Consider the following 27,445-nt stretch of genomic DNA (forward strand, 5'->3'; position numbering starts at 1 on the left):
GTGGTGAGGGTCAGGAAGGGGACAGAGGAGGAGGAGGAGGAGGTGGTGAGGGTCAGGAAGGGGACAGAGGGTGAGGAGGAGGAGGTGGTGAGGGTCAGGAAGGGGACAGAGGGTGAGGAGGAGGAGGAGGAGGTGGTGAGGGTCAGGAAGGGGACAGAGGGTGAGGAGGAGGAGGAGGAGGTGGTGAGGGTCAGGAAGGGGACAGAGGGTGAGGAGGAGGAGGTGGTGAGGGTCAGGAAGGGGACAGAGGATGAGGAGGAGGAGGTGGTAAGGGTCAGGAAGGGGACAGAGGATGAGGAGGAGGAGGTGGTGAGGGTCAGGAAGGGGACAGAGGGTGAGGAGGAGGAGGAGGTGGTGAGGGTCAGGAAGGGGACAGAGGATGAGGAGGAGGAGGTGGTGGTGAGGGTCAGGAAGAGGACAGAGGGTGAGGAGGAGGAGGTGGTGGTGAGGGTCAGGAAGGGGACAGAGGGTGAGGAGGAGGTGGTGGTGAGGGTCAGGAAGGGGACAGAGGATGAGGAGGAGGAGGAGGAGGTGGTGGTGAGGGTCAGGAAGGAGACAGAGGGTGAGGAGGAGGAGGTGGTGGTGGTGAGGGTCAGGAAGGAGACAGAGGAGGAGGAGGAGGTGGTGGTGAGGGTCAGGAAGGGGACAGAGGGTGAGGAGGAGGAGGTGGTGAGGGTCAGGAAGGGGACAGAGGGTGAGGAGGAGGAGGTGGTGGTGGTGAGGGTCAGGAAGGAGACAGAGGAGGAGGAGGAGGTGGTGGTGAGGGTCAGGAAGGGGACAGAGGGTGAGGAGGAGGAGGTGGTGAGGGTCAGGAAGGGGACAGAGGGTGAGGAGGAGGAGGTGGTGAGGGTCAGGAAGGGGACAGAGGGTGAGGAGGAGGTGGTGAGGGTCAGGAAGGGGACAGAGGGTGAGGAGGAGGTGGTGAGGGTCAGGAAGAGGACAGAGGATGAGGAGGAGGAGGAGGAGGTGGTGAGGGTCAGGAAGGGGACAGAGGGTGAGGAGGAGGAGGAGGAGGTGGTGAGGGTCAGGAAGGGGACAGAGGGTGAGGAGGAGGAGGAGGAGGTGGTGAGGGTCAGGAAGGGGACAGAGGGTGAGGAGGAGGTGGTGAGGGTCAGGAAGGGGACAGAGGGCGAGGAGGAGGTGGTAAGGGTCAGGAAGGGGACAGAGGGTGAGGAGGAGGAGGTGGTGAGGGTCAGGAAGGGGACAGAGGGTGAGGAGGAGGAGGTGGTGAGGGTCAGGAAGAGGACAGAGGGTGAGGAGGAGGAGGAGGAGGTGGTGAGGGTCAGGAAGGGGACAGAGGGTGAGGAGGAGGAGGTGGTGAGGGTCAGGAAGGGGACAGAGGGTGAGGAGGAGGAGGTGGTGAGGGTCAGGAAGGGGACAGAGGGTGAGGAGGAGGAGGTGGTGAGGGTCAGGAAGGGGACAGAGGGTGAGGAGGAGGAGGTGATGAGGGTGAGGAAGGGGACAGAGGGTGAGGAGGAGGAGGTGGTGAGGGTGAGGAAGGGGACAGAGGGTGAGGAGGAGGAGGTGGTGAGGGTCAGGAAGGGGACAGAGGGTGAGGAGAAGGAGGAGGTGGTGAGGAAGGGGACAGAGGATGAGGAGGAGGAGGTGGTGAGGGTCAGGAAGGGGACAGAGGGTGAGGAGGAGGAGGTGGTGAGGGTCAGGAAGGGGACAGAGGGTGAGGAGGAGGAGGTGGTGAGGGTCAGGAAGGGGACAGAGGATGAGGAGGAGGAGGTGGTGGTGAGGGTCAGGAAGGGGACAGAGGGTGAGGAGGAGGTGGTGGTGGTGAGGGTCAGGAAGGGAACAGAGGATGAGGAGGAGGAGGTGGTGGTGAGGGTCAGGAAGAGGACAGAGGGTGAGGAGGAGGAGGTGGTGATGAGGGTCAGGAAGGGGACAGAGGGTGAGGAGGAGGTGGTGGTGAGGGTCAGGAAGGAGACAGAGGGTGAGGAGGAGGAGGTGGTGGTGGTGAGGGTCAGGAAGGGGACAGAGGAGGAGGAGGAGGAGGAGGTGGTGAGGGTCAGGAAGGGGACAGAGAGTGAGGAGGAGGAGGAGGTGGTGAGGGTCAGGAAGGGGACAGAGGGTGAGGAGGAGGAGGAGGAGGTGGTGAGGGTCAGGAAGGGGACAGAGAGTGAGGAGGAGGAGGTGGTGAGGGTCAGGAAGGGGACAGAGGGTGAGGAGGAGGAGGTGGTGAGGGTCAGGAAGGGGACAGAGAGTGAGGAGGAGGAGGTGGTGAGGGTCAGGAAGGGGACAGAGGATGAGGAGGAGGAGGTGGTGAGGGTCAGGAAGGGGACAGAGGATGAGGAGGAGGAGGTGGTGAGGGTCAGGAAGGGGACAGAGGATGAGGAGGAGGAGGTGGTGAGGGTCAGGAAGGGGACAGAGGATGAGGAGGAGGAGGTGGTGAGGGTCAGGAAGGGGACAGAGGGTGAGGAGGAGGAGGAGGTGGTGAGGGTCAGGAAGGGGACAGAGGATGAGGAGGAGGAGGAGGAGGTGGTGAGGGTCAGGAAGGGGACAGAGGATGAGGAGGAGGAGGTGGTGAGGGTCAGGAAGGGGACAGAGGGTGAGGAGGAGGAGGTGGTGAGGGTCAGGAAGGGGACAGAGAGTGAGGAGGAGGAGGTGGTGAGGGTCAGGAAGGGGACAGAGGATGAGGAGGAGGAGGTGGTGAGGGTCAGGAAGGGGACAGAGGATGAGGAGGAGGAGGTGGTGAGGGTCAGGAAGGGGACAGAGGATGAGGAGGAGGAGGTGGTGAGGGTCAGGAAGGGGACAGAGGATGAGGAGGAGGAGGTGGTGAGGGTCAGGAAGGGGACAGAGGGTGAGGAGGAGGAGGAGGTGGTGAGGGTCAGGAAGGGGACAGAGGATGAGGAGGAGGAGGAGGAGGTGGTGAGGGTCAGGAAGGGGACAGAGGATGAGGAGGAGGAGGTGGTGAGGGTCAGGAAGGGGACAGAGGGTGAGGAGGAGGAGGTGGTGAGGGTCAGGAAGGGGACAGAGGGTGAGGAGGAGGTGGTGATGGTCAGGAAGGGGACAGAGGGTGAGGAGGAGGAGGAGGAGGAGGTGGTGGTGAGGGTCAGGAAGGAGACAGAGGGTGAGGAGGAGGAGGTGGTGGTGGTGAGGGTCAGGAAGGAGACAGAGGGTGAGGAGGATGAGGAGGAGTTGGTGAGGAAGAGGACAGAGGGTGAGGAGGAGGAGGCGGTGGTGAGGGTCAGGAAGGGGACAGAGGGTGAGGAGGAGGAGGTGGTGGTGGTGAGGGTCAGGAAGGGGACAGAGGAGGAGGAGGAGGAGGTGGTGAGGGTCAGGAAGGGGACAGAGGGTGAGGAGGAGGAGGTGGTGAGGGTCAGGAAGGGGACAGAGAGTGAGGAGGAGGAGGTGGTGAGGGTCAGGAAGGGGACAGAGGGTGAGGAGGAGGAGGAGGAGGAGGTGGTGAGGGTCAGGAAGGGGACAGAGGGTGAGGGTGAGGAGGAGGAGGTGGTGAGGGTCAGGAAGGGGACAGAGGATGAGGAGGAGGAGGTGGTAAGGGTCAGGAAGGGGACAGAGGATGAGGAGGAGGAGGTGGTGAGGGTCAGGAAGGGGACAGAGGGTGAGGAGGAGGAGGAGGTGGTGAGGGTCAGGAAGGGGACAGAGGATGAGGAGGAGGAGGTGGTGGTGAGGGTCAGGAAGAGGACAGAGGGTGAGGAGGAGGAGGTGGTGGTGAGGGTCAGGAAGGGGACAGAGGGTGAGGAGGAGGTGGTGGTGAGGGTCAGGAAGGGGACAGAGGATGAGGAGGAGGAGGAGGAGGTGGTTGTGAGGGTCAGGAAGGAGACAGAGGGTGAGGAGGAGGAGGTGGTGGTGGTGAGGGTCAGGAAGGAGACAGAGAGTGAGGAGGAGGAGGTGGTGGTGGTGAGGGTCAGGAAGGAGACAGAGGAGGAGGAGGAGGTGGTGGTGAGGGTCAGGAAGGGGACAGAGAGTGAGGAGGAGGAGGTGGTGGTGGTGAGGGTCAGGAAGGAGACAGAGGAGGAGGAGGAGGTGGTGGTGAGGGTCAGGAAGGGGACAGAGGGTGAGGAGGAGGAGGTGGTGAGGGTCAGGAAGGGGACAGAGGGTGAGGAGGAGGTGGTGAGGGTCAGGAAGGGGACAGAGGGTGAGGAGGAGGTGGTGAGGGTCAGGAAGAGGACAGAGGATGAGGAGGAGGAGGAGGAGGTGGTGAGGGTCAGGAAGGGGACAGAGGGTGAGGAGGAGGAGGAGGAGGTGGTGAGGGTCAGGAAGGGGACAGAGGGTGAGGAGGAGGAGGAGGAGGTGGTGAGGGTCAGGAAGGGGACAGAGGGTGAGGAGGAGGAGGTGGTGAGGGTCAGGAAGGGGACAGAGGGTGAGGAGGAGGTGGTGAGGGTCAGGAAGGGGACAGAGGGCGAGGAGGAGGTGGTAAGGGTCAGGAAGGGGACAGAGGGTGAGGAGGAGGAGGTGGTGAGGGTCAGGAAGGGGACAGAGGGTGAGGAGGAGGAGGTGGTGAGGGTCAGGAAGAGGACAGAGGGTGAGGAGGAGGAGGAGGAGGAGGTGGTGAGGGTCAGGAAGGGGACAGAGGGTGAGGAGGAGGAGGAGGAGGAGGTGGTGAGGGTCAGGAAGGGGACAGAGGGTGAGGAGGAGGAGGTGGTGAGGGTGAGGAAGGGGACAGAGGGTGAGGAGGAGGAGGTGGTGAGGGTGAGGAAGGGGACAGAGGGTGAGGAGGAGGAGGTGGTGAGGGTGAGGAAGGGGACAGAGGGTGAGGAGGAGGAGGTGGTGAGGGTGAGGAAGGGGACAGAGGGTGAGGAGGAGGAGGTGGTGAGGGTGAGGAAGGGGACAGAGGGTGAGGAGGAGGAGGAGGTGGTGAGGGTCAGGAAGGGGACAGAGGGTGAGGAGGAGGAGGTGGTGAGGGTCAGGAAGGGGACAGAGGGTGAGGAGGAGGAGGAGGTGGTGAGGGTCAGGAAGGGGACAGAGGGTGAGGAGGAGGAGGTGGTGAGGGTCAGGAAGGGGACAGAGGGTGAGGAGGAGGAGGTGGTGAGGGTCAGGAAGGGGACAGAGGGTGAGGAGGAGGAGGTGGTGAGGGTCAGGAAGGGGACAGAGGGTGAGGAGGAGGACTCTTACGTCTGTGTGTGTCAGTCTGAGGCTGGATGGGAGGTTTGTGGTCCTGGTTGATGTCCTTGGTTGTGGGAGCGTCCAACATCTCCCACTCATCAGCACTGTTCCCAGTGTAGAAGACGGAGCGTCTGTTCTCTCCTCCTCCTCCTCCTCGCCCCACACGCAGACCTGACATCGAGTTCCTGGTGGACAGATAGAGGGGGGACAGAGCAAGGGTCAACCACAACACATCCTTAGCAACAGAGAGAATAGGATACGAAGCCAGTGACTAGATCATTTAAAGATGTAAATGAGGAAAGAGTTGGGTAGTGGTTCCCTGGTGTACAATGCATATAACTGTAGTATAATGCATATTACTGTAGTATAATGCATATTACTGTAGCATAATGCATATTACTGTAGTATAATGCATATTACTGTAGTATAATGCATATTACTGTAGTATAATGCATATTACTGTAGCTCCCTGGAGTATAATGCATATTACTGTAGTATAATGCATATTACTGTAGTATAATGCATATTACTGTAGCATAATGCATATTACTGTAGGATAATGCATATTACTGTAGTATAATGCATATTACTGTAGTATAATGCATATTACTGTGGCATAATGCATATTACTGTAGTATAATGCATATTACTGTAGCTCCCTGGAGTATAATGCATATTACTGTGGCATAATGCATATTACTGTAGTATAATGCATATTACTGTGGCATAATGCATATTACTGTAGTATAATACATATTACTGTAGTATAATACATATTACTGTAGTATAATGCATATTACTGTAGTATAATGCATATTACTGTAGCATAATGCATATTACTGTAGCTCCCTGGAGTATAATGCATATTACTGTGGCATAATGCATATTACTGTAGTATAATGCATATTACTGTAGCATAATGCATATTACTGTAGTATAATGCATATTACTGTAGCTCCCTGGAGCATAATGCATATTACTGTAGTATAATGCATATTACTGTAGCTCCCTGTAGTATAATGCATATTACTGTAGTATAATGCATATTACTGTAGCATAATGCATATTACTGTAGCTCCCTGGAGCATAATGCACATTACTGTAGTATAATGCATATTACTGTAGTATAATGCATATTACTGTAGTATAATGCATATTACTGTAGCTCCCTGGAGCATAATGCACATTACTGTAGTATAATGCATATTACTGTAGTATAATGCATATTACTGTAGCTCCCTGTAGTATAATGCATATTACTGTAGTATAATGCATATTACCGTAGCATAATGCATATTACTGTAGCTCCCTGGAGCATAATGCATATTACTGGAGCATAATGCATATTACTGTAGTATAATGCATATTACTGTAGCTCCCTGTAGTATAATGCATATTACTGGAGTATAATGCATATTACTGTAGTATAATGCATATTACTGTAGTATAATGCATATTACTGTAGTATAATGCATATTACTGTAGTATAATGCATATTACTGTTGTATAATACATATTACTGTTGTATAATGCATATTACTGTAGTATAATGCATATTACTGTAGTATTATGCATATTACTGTAGCTCCCTGTAGTATAATGCATATTACTGTAGTATAATGCATATTACTGTAGCTCCCTGTAGCATAATGCATATTACTGTAGTATAATGCATATTACTGTAGTATAATGCATATTACTGTAGTATAATGCATATTACTGTAGTATTATGCATATTACTGTAGTATAATGCATATTACTGTAGCTCCCTGTAGTATAATGCATATTACTGTAGCATAATGCATATTACTGTAGTATAATGCATATTACTGTAGTATAATGCATATTACTGTAGCATAATGCATATTACTGTAGCTCCCTGGAGCATAATGCATATTACTGTAGTATAATGCATATTACTGTAGTATAATGCATATTACTGGAGTATAATGCATATTACTGTAGTATAATGCATATTACTGTAGCATAATGCATATTACTGTAGTATAATGCATATTACTGTAGTATAATGCATATTACTGTAGTATAATGCATATTACTGTAGCATAATGCATATTACTGTAGCTCCCTGGAGCATAATGCATATCACTGTAGTATAATGCATATTACTGTAGTATAATGCATATTACTGTAGCATAATGCATATTACTGTAGCATAATGCATATTACTGTAGCATAATGCATATTACTGTAGTATAATGCATATTACTGTAGTATAATGCATATTACTGTAGTATAATGCATATTACTGTAGCTCCCTGGAGTATAATGCATATTACTGTAGCTCCCTGTAGTATAATGCATATTACTGTAGTATAATGCATATTACTGTAGCTCCCTGGAGAATAATGCATATTACTGTAGTATAATGCATATTACTGTAGCATAATGCATATTACTGTAGTATAATGCATATTACTGTAGTATAATGCATATTACTGTAGTATAATGCATATTACTGTAGCTCCCTGGAGTATAATGCATATTACTGTAGCTCCCTGTAGTATAATGCATATTACTGTAGTATAATGCATATTACTGTAGTATAATGCATATTACTGTAGTATAATGCATATTACTGTAGCTCCCTGGAGTATAATGCATATTACTGTAGTATAATACATATTACTGTAGTATAATGCATATTACTGTAGCATAATGCATATTACTGTAGCTCCCTGGAGTATAATGCATATTACTGTAGCATAATGCATATTACTGTAGTATAATGCATATTACTGTAGTATAATGCATATTACTGTAGTATAATGCATATTACTGTAGTATAATGCATATTACTGTAGCTCCCTGGAGTATAATGCATATTACTATAGCATAATGCATATTACTGTAGTATAATGCATATTACTGTAGTATAATGCATATTACTGTAGTATAATGCATATTACTGTAGTATAATGCATATTACTGTGGCATAATGCATATTACTGTAGTATAATGCATATTACTGTAGCTCCCTGGAGTATAATGCATATTACTGTGGCATAATGCATATTACTGTAGTATAATGCATATTACTGTGGCATAATGCATATTACTGTAGTATAATACATATTACTGTAGTATAATGCATATTACTGTAGTATAATGCATATTACTGTAGCATAATGCATATTACTGTAGCTCCCTGGAGTATAATGCATATTACTGTGGCATAATGCATATTACTGTAGTATAATGCATATTACTGTAGCATAATGCATATTACTGTAGTATAATGCATATTACTGTAGCTCCCTGGAGCATAATGCATATTACTGTAGTATAATGCATATTACTGTAGCTCCCTGTAGCATAATGCATATTACTGTAGTATAATGCATATTACTGTAGTATAATGCATATTACTGTAGTATAATGCATATTACTGTAGTATAATGCATATTACTGTAGTATAATGCATATTACTGTAGTATAATGCATATTACTGTTGTATAATGCATATTACTGTAGTATAATGCATATTACTGTAGTATAATGCATATTACTGTAGCATAATGCATATTACTGGAGTATAATGCATATTACTGTAGTATAATGCATATTACTGTAGCTCCCTGGAGTGTAATGCAGATACAGTTGAAGTCGGAAGTTAACGTACACTTAGGTTGGAGTCATTAAATCTCGTTTTTCAACCACTACACAAATTTCTTGTTAACAAACTATAGTTTTGGCAAGTCGGATACTTTGTGCATGACAAGTAATTTTTCCAACAATTGATTACAGACAGAATACTTAACTTATAATTCACTGCATCACAAATCCAGTGGGTCAGAAGTTTACACACACTAAGTTGACTGTGCCTTTAAACAGCTTGGTAAATTTCAGAAAATTATGTCATGACTTTAGAAGCTTCTGATAAGCTAATTGACATCATTTGAGTCAATTGGAGGTGTACCTGTGGATGTATTTCAAGCCCTACTTTCAAACTCAGTGCCTCTTAGCTTGACATCATGGGAAAATCAAAAGAAATCAGCCAAGACCTCAGTAAAAAAATTGTAGAACTCCATAAGTCTGGTTCATCCTTGGGAGCAATTTCCAAACGCCTGAAGGTGCCATGTTCGTCTGTACAAACAATAGTATGCAAGTATAAACACCATGGGACCACGCAGCCATCATACCGCTCAGGAAGGAGATACGTTCTGTCTTCTAGAGATGAACGTACTTTGGTGCGAAAAGTGCAAATCAAACCCAGAACAACAGCAAAGGACCTTGTGAAGATGCTGGAGGAAACAGGTACCAAAGTATCTATATTCACAGTAAAACGAGTCCTATATCGACATAACCTGAAAGGCCGCTCAGCAAGGAAGAAGCCACTGTTCCAAAACCGCCATAAAAAAGCCAGAGTACGGTTTGCAACTGCACATGGGGACAAAGATTGTACTTTTTGGAGAAATGTTCTCTGGTCTGAAGAAACAGAAATAGAACTGTTTGGCCATAATGACCATCGTTGTGTTTGGAGGATAAAGGGGGAGGCTTGCAAGCCGAAGAACACCACCCCAACCGTGAAGCACGGAGGTGGCAGCATTATGTTGTGGGGGTGCTATGCTGAAGGAGGGACTGGTGCACTTCACAAAATAGATGACATCATGAGGATGGAAAATTATGTGGATATATTGAAGCAACATCTCAAGACATCAGTCAGGAAGCTTGGTCACAAATGGGTCTTCCAAATGGACAATGACCCCAAGCATACTTCCAAATTTGTGGCAAAATGGCTTAAGGACAACAAAGTCAAGGTATTGGAGTGGCCATCACAAAGCCCTGACCTCAATCCTATTGAAAATTTGTGGGCAGAACTGAAAAAGCATGTGTGCGATCAAGGAGGCCTACAAACCTGACTCAGTTACACCAGCTCTGTCAGGAGGAATGGGCCAAAATTCACCCAACCTATTTGGGGGAAGCTTGTGGAAGGCTACGCGAAATGTTTGACCCAAGTTAAACAATTTAAAGGCAATGCTACCAAATACTAATTGAGTGTATGTAAACTTCTGACCCACTGGGAATGTGATGAAAGAAATAAAAGCTGAAATAAATCATTCTCTCTACTATTATTCTGACATTTCACATTCTTAAAATAAAGTAGTGATCCTAACTGACCTAAGACAGGGAATTCTTACTGGAATTAAATGTCAGGAATGGTGAAAAAATGAGTTTACATACACCTTAGCCAAATACATTTAAACTTACGACTTCAACTGTACTTTCCTGATGTATGATGTGCATTTTCTCTGGAGATTTGTAATGTTTCTTTAGACAAAAAAAGGACGAACAACCAGTGAATTTCAATGAAAGTATGTGAGGCCTCTGGACTCTGGCCTTGGGTCTGATGATATTAGGGACAGAACTATGATGACGTGTTCTTCTGATGATATTAGCCAACTACCTCATCCCCATATTGTTATTTTTTGCTCCTTTGCACCCCAGTATCTCTACTTGCACATTCATCTTCTGCACATCTATCACTCCAGTGTTTATTGCTAAATTGTAATTATTTGCAACTATGGCCTATTTATTGCCTTACCTCCATAATCCTACTACATTTGCACACACTGTATATATATTTTTCTATTGTGTTATTGACTGTACGTTTGTTTATGTGTAACTCTGTGTTGTTTTTGTCGCACTGCTTTGCTTTATCTTGGCCAGGTCACAGTTGTAAATCAGAACTTGTTCTCAACTGGCCTACCTGGTTAAATAAAGGTGAAATAAAAGATAATGTGTTATTCTGATGATAGAGACAGAGAACTATGATAATGTGTTATTCTGATGATAGAGACAGAGAACTATGATAATGTGTTATTCTGATGATAGAGACAGAGAACTATGATAATGTGTTACTCTGATGATAGAGACAGAGAACTATGATAATGTGTTATTCTGATGATAGAGACAGAGAACTATGATAATGTGTTACTCTGATGATAGAGACAGAGAACTATGATAATGTGTTATTCTGATGATCGACAGAGAACTATGATAATGTGTTATTCTGATGATAGAGACAGAGAACTATGATAATGTGTTATTCTGATGATAGAGACAGAGAACTATGATAATGTGTTATTCTGATGATCGACAGAGAACTATGATAATGTGTTATTCTGATGATAGAGACAGAGAACTACGATAATGTGTTACTGAGATAACTCTTGTTCAATTGTCTTCCACTGGGGGGGATGTATGATTTCTGGGCTCTGAAGGTTTCGCGAACTTTCACCCACATGGTGTCTGTCTAACCATTTCCTCTCAGTATTTTCACACCTACGATGGGTGAAGCTTGCATTTCTGTTTTCTCAACCTGACGTTATAAGACTAGTTAGTGTGTCAGACTACCCAACATAGTAAGTCAGAAACTTCCCCTCCATTGCTTGTTAAATCGCTCTTGGAATGTTACTCAGATTTGTGATTTCTATTTGACCTCTCCATACTCCGCCGTGAGTTCTGGCATTCTAGAACATGACATCATCCAAGCAGCAGATGTGTTCTAAAGGAGAGAGCAAGGCTGTAGAGCAGAGCAGCCATATTGTTCAGGATCACAACCAGTTGGTCTCTACCCTCGGTGTTGTCAGACCACATCTTACACCACTTAAAGAGATGGAGTTAGTGCTTCATCAATCTCTCTCCAAGAGGAGGTTTTTGACAGGCAGATGAGAATACCAGTCATACCAGTTTCAACAGGCACTGAATACAATGGGCTGAAAGTTAGTAGCTACTTCCCCTTTAATAACCTGAGAGTCTAGGTTAGTAGCTACCGTCCATTTAATAACCTGAGAGTCTAGGTTAGTAGCTACCGTCCATTTAATAACCTGAGAGTCTAGGCTAGTAGCTACCGTCCATTTAATAACCTGAGAGTCTAGGTTAGTAGCTACCGTCCATTTAATAACCTGAGAGTCTAGGTTAGTAGCTACTGTCCCTTTAATAACCTGAGAGTCTAGGTTAGTAGATACCGTCCCTTTAATAACCTGAGAGTCTAGGTTAGTAGCTACTGTCCATTTAATAACCTGAGAGTCTAGGTTAGTAGCTACCGTCCATTTAATAACCTGAGAGTCTAGGTTAGTAGATACCGTCCCTTTAATAACCTGAGAGTCTAGGTTAGTAGCTACCGTCCCTTTAATAACCTGAGTCTAGGTTAGTAGCTACCGTCCATTTAATAACCTGAGAGTCTAGGTTAGTAGCTACTGTCCCTTTAATAACCTGAGAGTCTAGGTTAGTAGCTACTGTCCCTTTAATAACCTGAGAGTCTAGGTTAGTAGCTCTGTCCCTTTAATAACCTGAGAGTCTAGGTTAGTAGCTACCGTCCATTTAATAACCTGAGAGTCTAGGTTAGTAGCTACCGTCCATTTAATAACCTGAGAGTCTAGGTTAGTAGCTACCGTCCATTTAATAACCTGAGAGTCTAGGTTAGTAGATACTGTCCCTTTAATAACCTGAGAGTCTAGGTTAGTAGATACCGTCCCTTTAATAACCTGAGTGTCTAGGTTAGTAGCTACCGTCCATTTAATAACCTGAGAGTCTAGGTTAGTAGATACTGCCCCTTTATTAACCTGAGAGTCTAGGCTAGTAGCTACTGTCCCTTTAATAACCTGAGAGTCTAGGCTAGTAGCTACCGTCCATTTAATAACCTGAGAGTCTAGGTTAGTAGCTACTGTCCATTTAATAACCTGAGAGTCTAGGTTCGTAGCTACCGTCCATTTAATAACCTGAGAGTCTAGGTTAGTAGCTACCGTCCATTTAATAACCTGAGAGTCTAGGTTAGTAGCTACCGTCCATTTAATAACCTGAGAGTCTAGGTTAGTAGCTACTGTCCATTTAATAACCTGAGAGTCTAGGTTAGTAGATACCGTCCCTTTAATAACCTGAAAGTCTAGGCTAGTAGATACCGTCCCTTTAATAACCTGAGAGTCTAGGCTAGTAGCTACCGTCCCTTTAATAACCTGAGAGTCTAGGTTAGTAGATACTGTCCCTTTAATAACCTGAGAGTCTAGGCTAGTAGCTACCGTCCATTTAATAACCTGAGAGTCTAGGTTAGTAGCTACTGTCCATTTAATAACCTGAGAGTCTAGGTTAGTAGATACCGTCCCTTTAATAACCTGAAAGTCTAGGCTAGTAGATACCGTCCCTTTAATAACCTGAGAGTCTAGGTTAGTAGATACCGTCCCTTTAATAACCTGAGAGTCTAGGTTAGTAGCTACTGTCCATTTAATAACCTGAGAGTCTAGGTTAGTAGCTACTGTCCATTTAATAACCTGAGAGTCTAGGTTAGTAGCTACCGTCCATTTAATAACCTGAGAGTCTAGGTTAGTAGCTACTGTCCATTTAATAACCTGAGAGTCTAGGCTAGTAGCTACTGTCCCTTTAATAACCTGAGAGTCTAGGTTAGTAGCTACTGTCCCTTTAATAACCTGAGAGTCTAGGTTAGTAGCTACTGTCCCTTTAATAACCTGAGAGTCTAGGCTTCTTGTTATCGGTTGGGTTATTCAAAGGCTGCTGTGGTGTTCATCCCATAGACATATACACTATATACACAAAAGTATGTAGACAACCCTTCAAATTAGTGGATTCCGCTATTTCAGCCTCACCCGTTGCTGATAGGTGCATAAAAGCACACGGCCATGCAATCTCCATAGACAAACATTGGCAGTAGAATGGCCTTACTGAAGAGCTCAGTGACTTTCAACGTGGCACCGTCATAGGACGCCACCTTTACAACAAGTCAGTTTGTCAAATGTCTGCCCTGCTAGAGATGTGGACTCTGGAGCAGTGGAAAAGTGTTCTCTGGAGTGATGAATCACGCTTCACAATCTGGCAGTCTGACAACGAATCTGGGTTCGGCGGATGACAGGAGAACGCGACTTGCCCCGAATGCATAGTGCCAACTGTAAAGTTTGGTGGAGGAATAATGGTCTGGGGCTGTTTTTCATGGGTCGGGCTAGGCCTCTTAGTTTCAGTGAAGGGACATTTTAACACTACAGCAGACAATGACATTCTAGACGATTCTGTGCTTCAAACTTTGTGGCAACAGTTTTGGGAAGGCCCTTTCCTGTTTCAGTATGACAATGCCCCTGAGCACAAAGCGAGGTCCATACAGAAACGGTTTCTTGAGATATCCACATACTTTTGGTCATGTAGTGTATATTCACTATACTGTAAATTTCTATATGCACTGAGTATACCAAACATTACGAACCCCTTCCTAATATTGAGTTGCCCTCAGAACAGCCTCAATTTGTCCAGCCCTAGCCCTTACACCAGACCCAGACCTTACCACAGCCCTTACACCAGACCCAGACCTTACCACAGCCCTTGCACCAGACCCAGTCCTTACCACAGCCCTTAAACCAGACCCAGACCTTACCACAGCCCTTACACCAGACCCAGACCTTACCACAGCCCTTGCACCAGACCCAGACCTTACCACAGCCCTTACACCAGACCCAGACCTTACCACAGCCCTTACACCAGACCCAGACCTTACCACAGCCCTTGCACCAGACCCAGTCCTTACCACAGCCCTTACACCAGACCTTACCACAGCCCTTACACCAGACCCAGCCCTTACACCAGACCTTACCACAGCCCTTACACCAGATCCAGTCCTTACCACAGCCCTTACACGAGGCCCAATCCTTATCACAGCCCTTACACCAGACCCAGTCCTTACCACAGCCCTTACACCAGACCTTACCCCTAACACCAGCCCTAGCCCTTGCACCAGACCCAGTCCTTACCACAGCCCTTACACAAGACCCAGTCCTTACCACAGCCCTTACACCAGACCCAGTCCTTACCACAGCCCTTACACCAGACCCAGTCCTTACCACAGCCCTTACACCAGACCCAGTCCTTACCACAGCCCTTACACCAGACCCAGTCCTTACCACAGCCCTTACACCAGACCCAGTCCTTACCACAGCCCTTGCACCAGACCCAGTCCTTACCACAGCCACAGCACTTACACCAGACCCAGTCCTTACCACAGCCCTTACACCAGACCCAGTCCTTACCACAGCCCTTACACCAGACCCAGTCCTTACCACAACCCTTACACCAAACCCAGTCCTTACCACAGCCCTTACACCAGACCCAGTCCTTACCCCTTACACCAGACCCAGTCCTTACCCCTTACACCAGACCCAGTCCTTACCACAGCCCTTACACCAGTCCTTACCCCTTACACCAGACCCAGACCTTACCACGGCCCTTACACCAGACCCAGTCCTTACCACAGCCCTTACACCAGACCCAGTCCTTACCACAGCCCTTGCACCAGACCCAGTCCTTACCACAGCCACAGCACTTACACCAGACCCAGTCCTTACCACAGCCCTTACACCAGACCCAGTCCTTACCACAGCCCTTACACCAGACCCAGTCCTTACCACAGCCCTTACACCAGACCCAGTCCTTACCACAACCCTTACACCAAACCCAGTCCTTACCACAGCCCTTACACCAGACCCAGTCCTTACCACAGCCCTTACACCAGACCCAGTCCTTACCACAACCCTTACACCAAACCCAGTCCTTACCACAGCCCTTACACCAGACCCAGTCCTTACCCCTTACACCAGACCCAGTCCTTACCCCTTACACCAGACCCAGTCCTTACCACAGCCCTTACACCAGTCCTTACCCCTTACACCAGACCCAGACCTTACCACGGCCCTTACACCAGACCCAGTCCTTACCACAGCCCTTACACCAGACCCAGTCCTTACCACAGCCCTTACACCAGACCTTACCACAGCCCTTACACCAGACCTTACCACAGCCCTTACACCAGACCCAGTCCTTACCACAGCCCTTACACCAGACCTTACCACAGCCCTTACACCAGTCCTTACCACAGCCCTTACACCAGACCTTACACCAGACCTTACACCAGACCTTACCCCTTACACCAGACCCAGTCCTTACCACAGCCCTTACACCAGACCCAGTCCTTACCACAGCCCTTACACCAGACCTTACCACAGCCCTTACACCAGACCTTACCACAGCCCTTACACCAGACCTTACCACAGCCCTTACACCAGACCTTACCACAGCCCTTACACCAGACCTTACCACAGCCCTTACACCAGTCCTTATCACAGCCCTTACACCAGACCCAGTCCTTACCACAGCCCTTACACCAGACCCAGACCTTATCACAGCCCTTACACCAGACCCAGACCTTACCACAGCCCTTACACCAGACCTTACCACAGCCCTTACACCAGACCCAGACCTTAACACAGCCCTTACACCAGACCTTACCACAGCCCTTACACCAGACCCAGTCCTTACCACAGCCCTTACACCAGACCTTACCACAGCCCTTACACCAGACTTTACCACAGCCCTTACACCAGACCTTACCACAGCCCTTACACCAGACCCAGTCCTTATCACAGCCCTTACACCAGACCCAGTCCTTATCACAGCCCTTACACGAGGCCCAATCCTTACAACAGCCCTTACACCAGACCCAGTCCTTACCACAGCCCTTACACCAGACCCAGTCCTTACCACAGCCCTTACACCAGACCTTACCACAGCCCTTACACCAGACCTTACCACAGCCCTTACACCAGACCTTACCACAGCCCTTACACCAGACCCAGACCTTACCACAGCCCTTACACCAGACCTTACCACAGCCCTTACACCAGACCCAGTCCTTACCACAGCCCTTACACCAGACCCAGTCCTTATCACAGCCCTTACACCCGACCCAGTCCTTACCACAGCCGTTACACCAGACCTAGTCCTTACCACAGCCCTTACACCAGACCCAGTCCTTACCACAGCCCTTACACCCGACCCAGTCCTTACCACAGCCGTTACACCAGACCTAGTCCTTACCACAGCCCTTACACCAGACCCAGTCCTTACCACAGCCCTTACACCAGACCCAGTCCTTACCACAGCCCTTACACCAGACCCAGTCCTTATCACAGCCCTTACACCAGACCCAGTCCTTACCACAGCCCTTACACCAGACCTTACCTGATCTCTGTGCTCCAGTGACCCAGCTTGCTGGAGAAGTTGAGGGGGTTAGCGGGGTGGTGGGAGGGGCCTCGTGCTGATTGGACACCCACCAGTCCGTCCGTGTCTGTTTCCATAGCGAAGTCGCTGCGTACCCTATCCATGCTGTCACTGTGACTGGGCTTCTCAAAGACAAAGACATCTGAAACACAGCAGATAGACAGTCTGTTAATAACCACAGACACTAACAATGTATTTACTGTCTGCAGTGTGACCAACAGCCACAGCTCTGACCCTGTACCTTTGTCCCCAGTGTACGGGTGTAGTCCCTGTACCTTTGTCCCCAGTGTAAGGGTGTAGTCCCTGTACCTTTGTCCCCAGTGTAAGGGTGTAGTCCCTGTACCTTTGTCCCCAGTGTAAGGGTGTAGTCCCTGTACCTTTGTCCCCAGTGTACGGGTGTAGTCCCTGTATCTTTGTCCCCAGTGTACGGGTGTAGTCCCTGTACCTTTGTCCCCAGTGTACGGGTGTAGTCCCTGTACCTTTGTCCCCAGTGTAAGGGTGTAGTCTCTGTATCATTGTCCCCAGTGTAAGGGTGTAGTCCCTGTATCATTGTCCCCAGTGTACGGGTGTAGTCCCTATATCTTTGTCCCCAGTGTACGGGTGTAGTCCCTGTATCTTTGTCCCCAGTGTATAGGTGTAGTCCCTGTATCTTTGTCCCCAGTGTACGGGTGTAGTCCCTGTATCTTTGTCCCCAGTGTACGGGTGTAGCAGGGTAGTCCCTGTATCATTGTCCCCAGTGTACGGGTGTAGCAGGGTATTGTCCCTGTATCATTGTCCCCTAGTGTACGGGTGTAGCAGGGTAGTCCCTGTATCTTTGTCCCCAGTGTACGGGTGTAGTCCCTATATCTTTGTCCCCAGTGTACGGGTGTAGTCCCTGTATCTTTGTCCCCAGTGTAAGGGTGTAGTCCCTGTACCTTTGTCCCCAGTGTAAGGGTGTAGTCCCTGTACCTTTGTCCCCAGTGTAAGGGTGTAGTCCCTGTACCTTTGTCCCCAGTGTAAGGGTGTAGTCCCTGTATCTTTGTCCCCAGTGTAAGGGTGTAGTCCCTGTACCTTTGTCCCCAGTGTAAGGGTGTAGTCCCTGTACCTTTGTCCCCAGTGTAAGGGTGTAGTCCCTGTATCTTTGTCCCCAGTGTACGGGTGTAGTCCCTGTACCTTTGTCCCCAGTGTACGGGTGTAGTCCCTGTACCTTTGTCCCCAGTGTAAGGGTGTAGTCTCTGTATCATTGTCCCAGTGTAAGGGTGTAGTCCCTGTATCATTGTCCCCAGTGTACGGGTGTAGTCCCTATATCTTTGTCCCCAGTGTACGGGTGTAGTCCCTGTATCTTTGTCCCCAGTGTATAGGTGTAGTCCCTGTATCTTTGTCCCCAGTGTACGGGTGTAGTCCCTGTATCTTTGTCCCCAGTGTACGGGTGTAGCAGGGTAGTCCCTGTATCATTGTCCCCAGTGTACGGGTGTAGCAGGGTATTGTCCCTGTATCATTGTCCCCTAGTGTACGGGTGTAGCAGGGTAGTCCCTGTATCTTTGTCCCCAGTGTGCGGGTGTAGCAGGGTAGTCCCTGTATCTTTGTCCCCAGTGTGCGGGTGTAGCAGGGTAGTCCCTGTATCTTTGTCCCCAGTGTGCGGGTGTAGCAGGGTAGTCCCTATATCTTTGTCCCCAGTGTGCGGGTGTAACAGGGTAGTCCCTGTATCTTTGTCCCCAGTGTATGGGTGTAGTCCCTGTATCTTTGTCCCCAGTGTACGGGTGTAGTCCCTGTATCTTTGTCCCCAGTGTACGGGTATTGTCCCTGTGTCTTTGTCCCCAGTGTACGGGTATAGTCCCTGTGTCTTTGTCCCCAGTGTACGGGTATAGTCCCTGATCTTTGTCCCCAGTGTACGGGTGTAGTACCTGTATCTTTGTCCCCAGTGTAAGGGTGTAGTCCCTGTATCTTTGTCCCCAGTGTAAGGGTGTAGTCCCTGTATCTTTGTCCCCAGTGTACGGGTGTAGTCCATGTATCTTTGTCCCCAGTGTACGGATGTAGTCCCTGTAACTTTGTCCCCAGTGTACGAGTGTAGTCCATGTATCTTTGTCCCCAGTGTACGGGTGTAGTCCCTGTAACTTTGTCCCCAGTGTACGGGTGTAGTCCATGTATCTTTGTCCCCAGTGTACGGGTGTAGTCCCTGTATCTTTGTCCCCAGTGTACGGGTGAGGCAGAGCAGTCCCTGTATCTTTGTCCCCAGTGTAAGGGTGTAGTCCCTGTACCATTGTCCCCAGTGTAAGGGTGTAGTCCCTGTATCTTTGTCCCCAGTGTACGGGTGTAGTCCCTGTAACTTTGTCCCCAGTGTACGGGTGTAGTCCCTGTATCTTTGTCCCCAGTGTATAGGTGTAGTCCCTGTATCTTTGTCCCCAGTGTACGGGTGCAGTCCCTGTATCTTTGTCCCCAGTGTACGGGTGTAGCAGAGCAGTCCCTGTATCTTTGTCCCCAGTGTACGGGTGTAGCAGGGTATTGTCCCTGTATCATTGTCCCCTAGTGTACGGGTGTAGCAGGGTAGTCCCTGTATCTTTGTCCCCAGTGTACGGGTGTAGTCCCTATATCTTTGTCCCCAGTGTACGGGTGTAGTCCCTGTATCTTTGTCCCCAGTGTATAGGTGTAGTCCCTGTATCTTTGTCCCCAGTGTACGGGTGTAGCAGGGTAGTCCCTGTATCATTGTCCCCAGTGTACGGGTGTAGCAGGGTATTGTCCCTGTATCATTGTCCCCTAGTGTACGGGTGTAGCAGGGTAGTCCCTGTATCTTTGTCCCCAGTGTGCGGGTGTAGCAGGGTAGTCCCTGTATCTTTGTCCCCAGTGTACGGGTGTAGCAGGGTATTGTCCCTGTATCTTTGTCCCCAGTGTGCGGGTGTAGCAGGGTAGTCCCTGTATCTTTGTCCCCAGTGTGCGGGTGTAGCAGGGTAGTCCCTGTATCTTTGTCCCCAGTGTGCGGGTGTAGCAGGGTAGTCCCTATATCTTTGTCCCCAGTGTGCGGGTGTAACAGGGTAGTCCCTGTATCTTTGTCCCCAGTGTATGGGTGTAGTCCCTGTATCTTTGTCCCCAGTGTACGGGTGTAGTCCCTGTATCTTTGTCCCCAGTGTACGGGTATTGTCCCTGTGTCTTTGTCCCCAGTGTACGGGTATAGTCCCTGTGTCTTTGTCCCCAGTGTACGGGTGTAGTCCCTGTATCTTTGTCCCCAGTGTACGGGTGTAGTACCTGTATCTTTGTCCCCAGTGTATAGGTGTAGTCCCTGTATCTTTGTCCCCAGTGTACGGGTGTAGCAGGGTAGTCCCTGTATCATTGTCCCCAGTGTACGGGTGTAGCAGGGTATTGTCCCTGTATCATTGTCCCCTAGTGTACGGGTGTAGCAGGGTAGTCCCTGTATCTTTGTCCCCAGTGTACGGGTGTAGTCCCTATATCTTTGTCCCCAGTGTACGGGTGTAGTCCCTGTATCTTTGTCCCCAGTGTATAGGTGTAGTCCCTGTATCTTTGTCCCCAGTGTACAGGTGTAGCAGGGTAGTCCCTGTATCATTGTCCCCAGTGTACGGGTGTAGCAGGGTATTGTCCCTGTATCATTGTCCCCTAGTGTACGGGTGTAGCAGGGTAGTCCCTGTATCTTTGTCCCCAGTGTACGGGTGTAGCAGGGTAGTCCCTGTATCTTTGTCCCCAGTGTATGGGTGTAGTCCCTGTATCTTTGTCCCCAGTGTACGGGTGTAGCAGGGTAGTCCCTGTATCTTTGTCCCCAGTGTGCGGGTGTAGCAGGGTAGTCCCTGTATCTTTGTCCCCAGTGTGCGGGTGTAGCAGGGTAGTCCCTATATCTTTGTCCCCAGTGTGCGGGTGTAACAGGGTAGTCCCTGTATCTTTGTCCCCAGTGTATGGGTGTAGTCCCTGTATCTTTGTCCCCAGTGTACGGGTGTAGTCCCTGTATCTTTGTCCCCAGTGTACGGGTATTGTCCCTGTGTCTTTGTCCCCAGTGTACGGGTATAGTCCCTGTGTCTTTGTCCCCAGTGTACGGGTATAGTCCCTGATCTTTGTCCCCAGTGTACGGGTGTAGTCCCTGTATCTTTGTCCCCAGTGTACGGGTGTAGTCCCTGTATCTTTGTCCCCAGTGTAAGGGTGTAGTCCCTGTATCTTTGTCCCCAGTGTAAGGGTGTAGTCCCTGTATCTTTGTCCCCAGTGTACGGGTGTAGTCCATGTATCTTTGTCCCCAGTGTACGGATGTAGTCCCTGTAACTTTGTCCCCAGTGTACGAGTGTAGTCCATGTATCTTTGTCTCCAGTGTACGAGTGTAGTCCCTGTAACTTTGTCCCCAGTGTACGGGTGTAGTCCATGTATCTTTGTCCCCAGTGTACGGGTGTAGTCCCTGTATCTTTGTCCCCAGTGTACGGGTGAGGCAGAGCAGTCCCTGTATCTTTGTCCCCAGTGTAAGGGTGTAGTCCCTGTACCATTGTCCCCAGTGTAAGGGTGTAGTCCCTGTATCTTTGTCCCCAGTGTACGGGTGTAGTCCCTGTATCTTTGTCCCCAGTGTACGGGTGCAGTCCCTGTATCTTTGTCCCCAGTGTACGGGTGTAGCAGAGCAGTCCCTGTATCTTTGTCCCCAGTGTACGGGTGTAGTCCCTGTAACTTTGTCCCCAGTGTACGGGTGTAGTCCCTGTAACTTTGTCCCCAGTGTAAGGGTGTAGTCCCTGTATCTTTGTCCCCCGTGTACGGGTGCAGTCCCTGTATCTTTGTCCCCAGTGTACGGGTGTAGCAGAGCAGTCCCTGTATCTTTGTCCCCAGTGTAAGGGTGTAGTCCCTGTAACTTTGTCCCCAGTGTACGGGTGTAGTCCCTGTATCTTTGTCCCCAGTGTACAGGTGTAGTCCCTGTATCTTTGTCCCCAGTGTACGGGCGTAGTACCTGTATCTTTGGCCACCAGGCCAGTGTGAGGGGTAGGAGAAATCCAGCTGTCCCTCTGTCCAGACCCTCTGGTGTTACTGAACTCCCAACGCTTCTGCTGCAGCTGCTGGAGCCAGTACTGCATCACCTGGCGGTTAGGGGCCTGACACAGAGACACAGGGTTAGGGGCCAGACACAGAGACACAGGATTAGGGGTTTAGGGTCAGGCCTGTAGTTGGAGGGGGACAGAGACACAGGGTTAGGGGTTTAGGGGTTAGGGTCAGGCCTGTAGTTGGAGGGGGACAGAGACACAGGGTTAAGGGTTTAGGGGTTTAGGGTCAGGCCTGTAGTTGGAGGGGGACAGAGACACAGGGTTAGGGGTTTAGGGGTTAGGGTCAGGCCTGTAGTTGGAGGGGGACAGAGACACAGGATTAGAGGTTTAGGGTCAGGCCTGTAGTTGGAGGGGGACAGAGTCACAGGATTAGGGGTTTAGGGTCAGGCCTGTAGTTGGAGGGGGACAGACACAGGGTTAGGGGTTTAGGGGTTTAGGGTCAGGCCTGTAGTTGGAGGGGGACAGAGACACAGGGTTAGGGGTTTAGGGGTTTAGGGTCAGGCCTGTAGTTGGAGGGGGACAGAGACACAGGGTTAGGGGTTTAGGGTCAGGCCTGTAGTTGGAGGGGGACAGAGACACAGGGTTTAGGGGTTTAGGGTCATGCCTGTAGTTGGAGGGGGACAGAGACACAGGGTTAGGGGTTTAGGGGTTTAGGGTCAGGCCTGTAGTTGGAGGGGGACAGAGACACAGGGTTAGGGGTTTAGGGTCAGGCCTGTAGTTGGAGGGGGTCAGAGACACAGGATTAGGGGTTTAGGGGTTTAGGGTCAGGCCTGTAGTTGGAGGGGGACAGAGACACAGGGTTAGGGGTTTAGGGTCAGGCCTGTAGTTGGAGGGGGACAGAGACACAGGGTTAGGGGTTTAGGGGTTTAGGGTCAGGCCTGTAGTTGGAGGGGGACAGAGACACAGGGTTAGGGGTTTAGGGTCAGGACTGTAGTTGGAGGGGGACAGAAACACGGGGTTAGGGGTTTAGGGGTTTAGGGTCAGGCCTGTAGTTGGAGGGGCACAGAGACACAGGGTTAGGGGTTTAGGGGTTTAGGGTCAGGCCTGTAGTTGGAGGGGGTCAGAGACACAGGATTAGGGGTTTAGGGGTCTAGGGTCAGGCCTGTAGTTGGAGGGGGACAGAGACACAGGGTTAGGGGTTTAGGGGTTTAGGGTCAGGCCTGTAGTTGGAGGGGGACAGAGACACAGGGTTAGGGGTTTAGGGTCAGGACTGTAGTTGGAGGGGGACAGAAACACGGGGTTAGGGGTTTAGGGGTTTAGGGTCAGGCCTGTAGTTGGAGGGGGACAGACACAGGGTTAGGGGTTTAGGGGTTTAGGGTCAGGCCTGTAGTTGGAGGGGGACAGAGACACAGGGTTAGGGGTTTAGGGTGAGGCCTGTAGTTGGAGGGGGACAGAGACACAGGGTTAGGGGTTTAGGGTTTAGGGTCAGGCCTGTAGTTGGAGGGGGACAGAGACACAGGGTTAGGGGTTTAGGGGTTTAGGGTCAGGCCTGTAGTTGGAGGGGGAGGGAGACACAGGGTTAGGGGTTTAGGGGCTTAGGGTCAGGCCTGTAGTTGGAGGGGGACAGAGACACAGGGTTAGGGGTTTAGGGGTTTAGGGTCAGGCCTGTAGTTGGAGGGGGTCAGAGAAACAGGGTTAGGGGTTTAGGGGTTTAGGGTCAGGCCTGTAGTTGGAGGGGGACAGAGACACAGGGTTAGGGGTTTAGGGTCAGGCCTGTAGTTAGAGGGGGACAGAGACACAGGGTTAGGGGTTTAGGGTCAGGCCTGTAGTTGGAGGGGGACAGAGACACAGGGTTAGGGGTTTAGGGGTTTAGGGTCAGGCCTGTAGTTGGAGGAGGACAGAGACACAGGGTTAGGGGTTTAGGGTTTAGGGTCAGGCCTGTAGTTGGAGGGGGACAGAGACACAGGGTTAGGGGTTTAGGGTCAGGCCTGTAGTTGGAGGGGGACAGAGACAAAGGATTAGGGGTTTAGGGTCAGGCCTGTAGTTGGAGGGGGACAGAGACACAGGGTTAGGGGTTTAGGGGTTTAGGGTCAGGCCTGTAGTTGGAGGGGGACAGAGACACAGGATTAGGGGTTTAGGGGTTTAGGGTCAGGCCTGTAGTTGGAGGGGGACAGAGACACAGGGTTAGGGGTTTAGGGTCAGGCCTGTAGTTGGAGGGGGACAGAGACACAGGGTTAGGGGTTTAGGGGTTTAGGGTCAGGCCTGTAGTTGGAGGGGGACAGAGACACAGGGTTAGGGGTTTAGGGGTTTAGGGTCAGGCCTGTAGTTGGAGGGGGACAGAGACACAGGGTTAGGGGTTTAGGGGTTTAGGGTCAGGCCTGTAGTTGGAGGGGGACAGAGACACAGGGTTAGGGGTTTAGGGTCAGGCCTGTAGTTGGAGGGGGACAGAGACACAGGGTTAGGGGTTTAGGGGGTTTAGGGTCAGGCCTGTAGTTGGAGGGGGTCAGAGAAACAGGGTTAGGGGTTTAGGGGTTTAGGGTCAGGCCTGTAGTTGGAGGGGGACAGAGACACAGAGTTAGGGGTTTAGGGTCAGGCCTGTAGTCGTAGGGGGACAGAGACACAGGGTTAGGAGTTTAGGGGTTTAGGGTCAGGCCTGTAGTTGGAGGGGGACAGAGACACGGGGTTAGGGGTTTAGGGGTTTAGGGTCAGGCCTGTAGTTGGAGGGGGACAGAGACACAGGGTTAGGGGTTTAGGGGTTTAGGGTCAGGCCTGTAGTTGGAGGGGGACAGAGACACAGGGTTAGGGGTTTAGGGTCAGGCCTGTAGTTGGAGGGGGTCAGAGAAACAGGGTTAGGGGTTTAGGGGTTTAGGGTCAGGCCTGTAGTTGGAGGGGGACAGAGACACAGAGTTAGGGGTTTAGGGTCAGGCCTGTAGTCGGAGGGGGACAGAGACACAGGGTTAGGTGTTTAGGGGTTTAGGGTCAGGCCTGTAGTTGGAGGGGGACAGAGACACGGGGTTAGGGGTTTAGGGGTTTAGGGTCAGGCCTGTAGTTGGAGGGGGACAGAGACACAGGGTTAGGGGTTTAGGGGTTTAGGGTCAGGCCTGTAGTTGGAGGGGGACAGAGACACAGGATTAGGGGTTTAGGGTCAGGCCTGTAGTTGGAGGGGGACAGAGTCACAGGGTTAGGGGTTTAGGGTCAGGCCTGTAGTTGGAGGGGGACAGAGACACAGGATTAGGGGTTTAGGGTCAGGCCTGTAGTTGGAGGGGGACAGAGACACAGGATTAGGGGTTTAGGGTCAGGCCTGTAGTTGGAGGGGGACAGAGTCACAGGATTAGGGGTTTAGGGTCAGGCCTGTAGTTGGAGGGGGACAGAGACACAGGATTAGAGGTTTAGGGTCAGGCCTGTAGTTGGAGGGGGACAGAGACACAGGGTTAGGGGTTTAGGGGTTTAGGGTCAGGCCTGTAGTTGGAGGGGGACAGACACAGGGTTAGGGGTTTAGGGGTTTAGGGTCAGGCCTGTAGTTGGAGGGGGACAGAGACACAGGGTTAGGGGTTTAGGGGTTTAGGGTCAGGCCTGTAGTTGGAGGGGGACAGAGACACAGGGTTAGGGGTTTAGGGTCAGGCCTGTAGTTGGAGGGGGACAGAGACACAGGGTTTAGGGGTTTAGGGTCAGGCCTGTAGTTGGAGGGGGACAGAGACACAGGGTTAGGGGTTTAGGGGTTTAGGGTCAGGCCTGTAGTTGGAGGGGGACAGAGACACAGGGTTAGGGGTTTAGGGTCAGGCCTGTAGTTGGAGGGGGTCAGAGACACAGGATTAGGGGTTTAGGGGTTTAGGGTCAGGCCTGTAGTTGGAGGGGGACAGAGACACAGGGTTAGGGGTTTAGGGTCAGGCCTGTAGTTGGAGGGGGACAGAGACACAGGGTTAGGGGTTTAGGGGTTTAGGGTCAGGCCTGTAGTTGGAGGGGGACAGAGACACAGGGTTAGGGGTTTAGGGTCAGGACTGTAGTTGGAGGGGGACAGAGACACAGGGTTAGGGGTTTAGGGGTTTAGGGTCAGGCCTGTAGTTGGAGGGGCACAGAGACACAGGGTTAGGGGTTTAGGGGTTTAGGGTCAGGCCTGTAGTTGGAGGGGGTCAGAGACACAGGATTAGGGGTTTAGGGGTCTAGGGTCAGGCCTGTAGTTGGAGGGGGACAGAGACACAGGGTTAGGGGTTTAGGGGTTTAGGGTCAGGCCTGTAGTTGGAGGGGGACAGAGACACAGGGTTAGGGGTTTAGGGTTTAGGGTCAGGCCTGTAGTTGGAGGGGGACAGAGACACAGGGTTAGGGGTTTAGGGGTTTAGGGTCAGGCCTGTAGTTGGAGGGGGAGGGAGACACAGGGTTAGGGGTTTAGGGGCTTAGGGTCAGGCCTGTAGTTGGAGGGGGACAGAGACACAGGGTTAGGGGTTTAGGGGTTTAGGGTCAGGCCTGTAGTTGGAGGGGGTCAGAGAAAACAGGGTTAGGGGTTTAGGGTCAGGCCTGTAGTTGGAGGGGGACAGAGACACAGGGTTAGGGGTTTAGGGTCAGGCCTGTAGTTAGAGGGGGACAGAGACACAGGGTTAGGGGTTTAGGGTCAGGCCTGTAGTTGGAGGGGGACAGAGACACAGGGTTAGGGGTTTAGGGGTTTAGGGTCAGGCCTGTAGTTGGAGGAGGACAGAGACACAGGGTTAGGGGTTTAGGGTTTAGGGTCAGGCCTGTAGTTGGAGGGGGACAGAGACACAGGGTTAGGGGTTTAGGGTCAGGCCTGTAGTTGGAGGGGGACAGAGACAAAGGATTAGGGGTTTAGGGTCAGGCCTGTAGTTGGAGGGGGACAGAGACACAGGGTTAGGGGGTTAGGGTTTAGGGTCAGGCCTGTAGTTGGAGGGGGACAGAGACACAGGGTTAGGGGTTTAGGGGTTTAGGGTCAGGCCTGTAGTTGGAGGGGGACAGAGACACAGGGTTAGGGGTTTAGGGTCAGGCCTGTAGTTGGAGGGGGACAGAGACACAGGTTTAGGGGTTTAGGGTCAGGCCTGTAGTTGGAGGGGGACAGTCACAGGGTTAGGGGTTTAGGGGCTTAGGGTCAGGCCTGTAGTTGGAGGGGGACAGAGACACAGGATTAGGGGTTTAGGGGTTTAGGGTCAGGCCTGTAGTTGGAGGGGGACAGAGACACAGGGTTAGGGGTTTAGGGTCAGGCCTGTAGTTGGAGGGGGACAGAGACACAGGGTTAGGGGTTTAGGGGTTTAGGATCAGGCCTGTAGTTGGAGGGGGACAGAGACACAGGGTTTAGGGGTTTAGGGTCAGGCCTGTAGTTGGAGGGGGACAGAGACACAGGATTAGGGTTTTGGGTCCGGCCT

The 27,445-nt window shown here is 50.5% G+C and overlaps 1 protein-coding gene across 1 annotated transcript in view; it reads right to left on the reverse strand.

Annotated features, from left to right (window-relative positions):
* Positions 1-27,445, reverse strand: part of tbc1d2b (TBC1 domain family, member 2B) — a 170,453-nt gene that overhangs the window by 115,494 nt on the left and 27,514 nt on the right. Inside the window, exons 2-4 of the mRNA XM_055910098.1 lie at positions 22,049-22,190; positions 17,110-17,290; positions 5,083-5,258 (exon numbers count right to left, since the gene is read on the reverse strand). Of these exons, the coding sequence (XP_055766073.1) occupies positions 5,083-5,258; positions 17,110-17,290; positions 22,049-22,190 (499 nt within the window). The remainder of the gene's footprint in view (positions 1-5,082; positions 5,259-17,109; positions 17,291-22,048; positions 22,191-27,445) is intronic.

This window comes from Salvelinus fontinalis, unplaced genomic scaffold (genome assembly GCF_029448725.1).
Source record: "Salvelinus fontinalis isolate EN_2023a unplaced genomic scaffold, ASM2944872v1 scaffold_0001, whole genome shotgun sequence".
NCBI classification, from domain to species: Eukaryota; Metazoa; Chordata; class Actinopteri; order Salmoniformes; family Salmonidae; genus Salvelinus; species Salvelinus fontinalis.